At 31.7% G+C, this 7,857-nt stretch overlaps 1 protein-coding gene across 1 annotated transcript; it reads left to right on the top strand.

Annotated features, from left to right (window-relative positions):
* Positions 1 to 606: 606 nt before the first annotated feature.
* On the top strand, positions 607 to 7,094 carry LOC100187429 (synaptosomal-associated protein 25; the record flags this gene model as incomplete). Its single annotated transcript, XM_002126372.5, is given in 4 exon segments — positions 607 to 724; positions 1,118 to 1,255; positions 3,746 to 3,890; positions 6,029 to 7,094. Coding segments are annotated over 4 exon segments (467 nt in total), but the record flags the coding sequence as incomplete, so codon positions are not given.
* Between the last annotated feature and the right edge of the window lie 763 nt (positions 7,095 to 7,857).

Genomic DNA, 7,857 nt, shown 5'->3' with positions numbered 1-7,857 from the left:
TGTTTCATCTTCCCCCACCCTACTGTATAGAAATGTCTCATTCTTGCACGCAAGGCATAGGCCTATATGTGGAAACTCTAAATGTAGAGTACCTGTGTTTTAATAGGGGTTTAGGTATCTAAGTGCTCTTCACTGCCAATTGAGATACAATAGCAATCAATTATCAAGCTGTAACTGTTATTATAGTCCTAAAAAACTAAAATTAGGAAATAAAATTATTAAACTAATGTATATTATATATCCCATTTTTTATTCGGATCTGAAGTTTTTATATATATTATACCCTTAATAATTTTTTTTACGTTTTTTTTTATTAGTTACTCTATTTTGAAAGGGTGCAATGCAGGAAAATTTGATATTTTAGAAATGAGTTTGTTTTTTTAACTGTTTGGGTACCTGTACAGCTGCATACTGAATATGTATATAAACCTTTTCTGCCAGGTGTTTCGCACTAATTTTGTATCACAGCTCATCAATACAAAATTAAATGTATATATATATATCTTAATATGTATGTATAAAATATGAGGCTACCTAACTTAATACTTTTTATGCTTTTCTATTTTTATGTATAATATAGCGTAAATGTTAATTGTGATGTCACAGAGCAACTGGATCGTGTTGAGGAGGGCATGGACCAAATCAACAAAGACATGAAACAAGCCGAGAAAAATCTACAAGGACTTGAAAAATGTTGTGGATTATGTGTGTGCCCGTGGAATAAGTGAGTTAATTTGCTGGTTGTGTGAAACATGGGGTGGAATTTACACCATACTTTACCACATACTGTGTGAAACATGGGGTGGAATTTACACCATACTTTACCACATACTGTGTGAAACATGGGGTGGAATTTACACCCAACACCCCGTACTTTACCACATAATGTGTGAAACATGGGGTGAAATTTACACCCAACACCCCGTACTTTACCGCATAATGTGTGAAACATGGGGTGAAATTTACACCCAACACCCGGTACTTTACCACATAATGTGTGAAACATGGGGTGGAATTTACACCCAACACCCTCTACTTTGCCCCACAATTTATAAAACATGAGTTCGTACTTTAACACATAATATAAAACATGGAATTCATTTACCTTCAACAACAGAGCAAAAAACTTTGAAAAAGGTGGCGAATACAAGAAAACATGGGGGTCGAATGAAGATGGAAAAGTGGTGAATAATCAACCAGCGAGAATTCAAGACCCGCGAGAAATGGCTCAAGTCAGCGGTGGTTATGTAACAAGGTAAAACTCAATTTTTTTACTCTTATAATTTTGTATTAATTTTTAAAAATTTAAATTTTTTTAATAAACTGCCAGTGATAGAATTTTTAAAATTAAATGAAATGCATGGACCATGGTTTAAGCATTTTTTATATTCATACAGTTTGTTCAACCTTAATTTCTTTTTGAATTAAAAGAAATACGGTTCAATGGTTATTTTTTTAAAAATATAATAATAATCCTGAAAACTTTCCGCTAAAACGTAGAAGAAAAAAAGTGGTTTATTTATGTAAAATTTTGTTTGTGTTTTTTTTTTGTTTTTTTTTTCGAAGCCATCATCATTTTACCATTAATGTACACATAATATATTGTAATGTACATCCTGGTTATTGTGTAGGCTATTCAAACGTATGTAGCTTCCTATAGTCAGCACAGCAAACAGGAAAATCTAATTGACTTTTTATTATTTGTGATAACAATGAGAGTGTACCAAGAGAAATAGGTCTAAGTACATGCTATTGCTATACAGAATGATATACTGCATTATAAGTTATAATAGGAATTTTTTGCTGTTGAAAATTGTTGACTGTTAAACAATACAAGATACATGTCATTTAAATTATAATAAGATTTTTTTCTTGCAGTTTAAAAGTGTTTACCATTTAAAAATACAAATTTATATGCTTTAAAAATAAGAATTTTTTTGTGTAAAACTAGTTTTCCGCTGAAAAATACAAATTTACATGCCTTATAAATTGTAATAGGAATTGTTCTTGCCGTTAAAAAATGTTTTCCATTCTAAAATACAAATTTACATGCCTATATTAATTACAATAAAAAAATTCCTTCATGTTTAAAATAGTTACCATTAAAAAGTACAAGTCTATAATGACATTTAAATTGTGTATAATAAGATTTTTCTTGCTGCTTGAACATAATTTACCATTAAAAAGTACGGTCTATGGCTCTATGTCTTTGGACTGAATCTCAATTGCCATAATTTTACATTCACATATTGATTTTTGTGGCCTGTAAAAAATTGATTTATTAATACAGTCCTACCATGTTGTCAAACCAAAGCTGTGTGTATTAAATTTAAACACCTGTCACATATGTACAGGCCTACAGTTTATAAATTCAATATTTGCATTATTCCAAAACATTTTACTTCAAAAAAAATTTCACTTGAAAATATCTATTTTTCACTTACTTTTTTTAACCTAAGCTTTGTGTGTTAAATTTAAACAGCTGTCACAATATGTACAGAGTCAGTCCTACACTTTATAATTCAATATTTGCATTATTGCGGAACATTTTACTTAAAAAATATTTTCACTTAAGAAAAAGTACTTTAAAAAAATGTTCACTTTTCACTTAAAAAAAGGAAATATATTTTATTTAGTTTTTGTGGTAAAGCCACTCAAGGCACTTAAGTTGGCAGTTTGTGATCCATTGATTCAATACAATATCAATACAGCTCCTCTAACTGTCCCAGCTTCCTGCATTAAGCTTATAAATATTGAAGACATATTCTCTCTAATGCATTTTTCCTGTACAAGCTATAGCTATGCTGCTACCTGTTTTTGGCTGATTGAAAATTCTTTTTTGACATGGAATTACAATGTTGGTATTGGAACAGTGATGTCATTTTTCAGTGTCATGTAGCTTTCGTTTGACATTTTGATGGCATTGACCCAAGTTTACATTTTGAGCAATGGGTAATACGATACACCTGGCAAATTGCTAGTAGAAATTGAAATGCGTGTATTTCTGCCACACTCATATTACAATACAATAAATATTTCATTAATGTGGTGAATGCAATATACTTTGGCTCCGCTTGTTTGTATGAACACCTAACAGCAGGGTAAAAGCTGTTTTATGCTTAAAATTTTGCTGTTAAAACATAGGATTGTATCTAAAAATCCCTAATGTTATTGTTTTAATTTACAAATGGTGTAATGCGAAAATTCCTTGTTTCCCAAAAATTGTCGTTTTAATGTAATTCGCTAAAATGCCGCAAAACAATACAAACACAGAATATGAAAGTGCTTTTCATTATCTGCTGAAGGGCTCTCAATGAAACTCAAGTGAATTGATTTGTGTTGAATTACGGATTTAAAACTGGAAAATTGTCTGTATTCTTGTATGATTATGGTTTTGAACATAAAGTAATGAAAATTTTGTTTGTGTGGGTTTTGTTAAAAATTAAACATTGTTAGACTTTCTTTCAAATGAGCTTAATTTTGATTGGTAAGCCGAATCTGACTTTTTACAACTAAAAATATAAAACTGCGACGAAACCATTATTTCATGCATAATTTTTCACAAAAAGTTATTTCATGCATTAAAAACTTATTTTTCACAAAAAGTTATTTAATTCCTTTTTTTCACGAAAAGTTATTTCATGCCTAAAAAATTATTTTTTACGAAAAATTATTTCATGCATCATTTTTCACGAAAAGCCTTTTGCTCTTACCCTGTATTAACCAAAAACCATGCACTACACAGAGTCACGAACGACGCACGTGAAGATGAAATGGAAGAAAACTTAACGCAAGTAGCTGGTGTGATTGGAAACCTCAAACACATGGCTATTGACATGGGAAATGAAATCAGTGCACAGAACCAACAAATTGACCGAATTAACACCAAGGTAATACTGTTGTTTACACTGATGTTTGTATACTGATATATGTGTGGCCAGTGGTGCAGTCAAGAGGGTTTCAGAGGTCGCAACCCTCTTCCAAGAAAATTTTTTTAAAAATTTCAAAATAAAAATTTTTTTTTTTAATTAAAACATTAAATTTAAACTTGTTTATTTTTCTTTAAAAAAAAATATTTTATTTTTTTTGCTTCGCAACTGTATAGGACCATAGACTATAGACATCAAACTTTCCAAAATACAAAAAGCCAGAAATAGTTCCACTCAATCCTGTGAAACAAATCTTACTTAATAGTTGTAATGTTTACTGATTTAGTGCAGGAAATTTAGTGCAGGAAATTCCGGTAAACTTTAAATGTTTATTAAGCTTTTGAAATGCCCGCTGTAGACCGGCCCTGTTAGACTTTAAAACTAGTTAATTAAAATTTAATCCCTTTTTTTAATTTTTAATAAGAGTCTAATATTTGTAAGCCCAGTAGTGATACTAGAGGGAGTTTCAACATCTTTATTTGTTATTAGTGTTTTAAATCCAACTTAATCTGAATAATTATGAAGCGAAATATATTTCCAATTATTATGCTGGGAAAAATCATTTTTTTTCTTTTCAAATCAAAATTCCAATTCACATTGAAATGAACTTTAATTACCTATTTACTGATTTTTACTTAAGCAGGTAATTTCTTTTTTTTGTTTATTTATAACACATGATAGACTATTATAAATTAATAGCTAGCATGTATAATGTGTTAGTAAAGTGGGGGGAGACGGGACACCTTTGGCACATATTATCCAAATATCCTGATCGTGTTTTAAACAATTAACAACAGTCTATGGGAGTTGTGAGGATACGGTTTTATAATTCTTCGAATGTTTTTTATTTCTACTAAATGGAACGAGAAATTAGAATGAAAAGGTGTCCCATCTTACCCCAACCTACTATATCCAACATGCATAATGTATATACTATATATATATAGTAGGTTCTGGAAGATGGGACATCTTTTTAATCTATTTTCTCGTCCCAGTTGGCAGTAAACAAATAACATTCAAAAAATTGTAAAACTTTATCCTTGCAACTTCTATAAAGTATAAACCGTTGTTAATTGTTTAAAATACGATCAGGATATTTGGATATTTGGGGCTAAAGATGTCCCGTCTTCCCCCACCCTACTATATAATATTATATATGCATAGTGTTTAAATTAACATGTATATTAAGGGCAGCTTATACAGAACAGCACAGTTTTACAAGATTACTTTTAAGCCCAGCTGTATTACAAGATACAATTAGCTGGAATTATGTAATTTTTGGATAAAAACACAAAGCCCAAAGCTTAGAGCAGCATTTCTTAAACTGGGGTAAATTTACCCCTGGGGGTAAATTCCACGTATTTAGAGGGTAAATGAGCTACCAATCAAAATCCACATCAGTTGACGGGATAGAAAAATTGTGCCAATCGTAGTTATTGTAGCTTACTGTTTAAGTTTTGAACAACTCGTTGCCAAAAAGCAAGCGCATCCGTCGCATTAAATATGACTGATGTAATTGGTTGTTTTCGCTTTTTAATAAATGAGCATCATATTACATATTAGGGGTAAATCTGATAAGCTTTTTTGTTAAAAACTTAAAGCATAAAACAGTTTAAGGACCACCAGCTTAGAGGTTCATTTTATTGAGATACAAAATCTCCTTGTTGACTTGCTTCTTGTTTAGATGCTTATCTGACTCACTCTCATTATTAAATTATGTGCATCTTGTATATCTGTATACTGGTTACATCACTGGTTCCATGTATTGTGTATTGAATAATATAATGATGAGTCTTTAGTTTCGGTCAGTTCCCATACTTCCTAGTTTCTATTATAAAGTCTTACTTACATAGAAAATAGAAACTAAGTGAGCACGTTGTACTTTGGGCCCAATAGCCATGCCTTTATATATTACCTCCTAATTTTTAGGTTCTCTTTTATTCTAAAAAAATATTTTTTACTGTTTTGCATTGGAAAAATAAAATTAGGGGGTATATTTTGAAAAGTTACAACCGCGGTAGAATTCAAGTATAATTCAAACAGTGCCTCGTCATGTTTAGATAGTTTACATTAGTGAAAAAATCTTGTTATATTTTTAGGCCGACTCCAACAATGCCAGGATAGACCAAGCTAATGAAAGAGCCACCAAGATTCTCAAAGCTTAAAACTGAGTTGGTATTATCAATATTATTCTATTTATTCCATAAACTTTAAAGTGAAAATATGATGGGGTCTAAACTAACCATGACACTTCAAAATTATGGCCACACGACTGCTGTGGCCCTCATGTGTATAATTGTGTTTCCGCTCGCTTACGTGTCACCGCAACAACACACATGAAGTATTTATGCCTCATTTGCATATTTCATGCCTCACAGAAGATTTTTAAGCGGCACTGCTTAACAGCCATGAAGACACACTATATTGATTCTTAAATCTTATTTTTTCAAAAAAAAAATTTTTATTAAAAATTTCCAAATTTTCCTCTGGATTTGATGTTTACATTCCCGTAGAAAGTCCTGCAAACTTGGCAGATAAATTCTGATTCAATTTCTATTGATCAAACGAATCAATAGCTTTTAATTTAAATAATATGAATCGAATTTTAACATGACCCTGTCTCATTATGTCCCAGTGCTTTCTGTGTGAAAATAATGGTTTAAATTTGTGCATAAAATATTATTTTCCCCTAAACAATTAACAAATCCAAAAATCTCTTCTGGAAAATTTTATTCAGGGTGTTTTCTTAAGGTTTTACCCTGCTAAAAACGACCTGTATAGGGCATTAAAACATCATTATAAAAAATACCAGATATTTGGATATTATGTGCTAAAGATATCCCGACTTCCCCCACCCTTTATATTTAGCTTTTTGCCAAGCTGAACTGATTACTGTTGTTTCGTTTTGTGAGTATAATACTGCACATGCACCCTTATCTAATCTATATTTTATTGATCCTATTACACTAATTTTAGTCACGACTCCAACGTGTCGTCGTTCATGTTATATTCCATCATTCCTACTGCAATATTCCCTTACGATTTGCAATTGTTTTATTTTTGTGTTTTCGTCGCTACTTCTAGGTGGCCATGTAGTCTGTAATATAACTCGTGTACGGCAGATTTGTCGATCTTCAACTAAAAATACATATAACTCTCACAAAATAGTTCTGTTTTGTAATACTCGCTTCAGTACGCAATGAATGTACCTCAAGACTCGTAGTTGCTACCATTGTAGGCGTATGCGTCCTTGGGCAAGACACTTAACTGCAATTGCTCCAACAAGTTAATTTCAGCTTAGAATGAATGAATCTAATTTCTTCGCTGCTACCGTCGGGGGTGTATGTGTCCTTGGGGCAAAACACAAAGGCAATTGCTTCAACTGAGTTACACGTTACATTCAACTAATTTATCCTTGCGTGGCGGGGCAACGTTTCGTTATAACACGGGTGTCGTATTTTATGATCCGAAGTTTAAAAATGTTAACGGAAAAATGTTTAAAAATGTCCCTGGAAGGGAAAATGAACAAATCATACGCGGGACACGGCTATATAGTTCTATAAATATTCTTTGTTTACCACCAAATGGGGCGAAAAGGGATAATGAAAACTTGTCCTATCTTACCCCACCAAACACGCTATGAAAATGTTAGCAAACACCATATTTTTAAAACAATAAAGAGATGGGAAACAGCAACTAAACGACAGTCGTTATAACACGCTGTGATTAAAAAATATGAGAATGAGTTTCAGTTAAAAAGTTTGACTGTTAAATCAAATCAGTGTTAAGTATTAGGGTGGAGAAGATGGGACACCTTTTTATTCTATTTTCTCGTCCGATTTAGTAGTAGACACAGAACATTCAAGGAATTATAAAACCGTATCATCACATCTCCTATGGGCTATTGTTAATTGTTTAAAACACGATC

This window comes from Ciona intestinalis, unplaced genomic scaffold (assembly GCF_000224145.3).
Source record: "Ciona intestinalis unplaced genomic scaffold, KH HT000324.1, whole genome shotgun sequence".
NCBI classification, from domain to species: Eukaryota; Metazoa; Chordata; class Ascidiacea; order Phlebobranchia; family Cionidae; genus Ciona; species Ciona intestinalis.
This window is presented reverse-complemented; position numbering and strand designations above follow the sequence as displayed.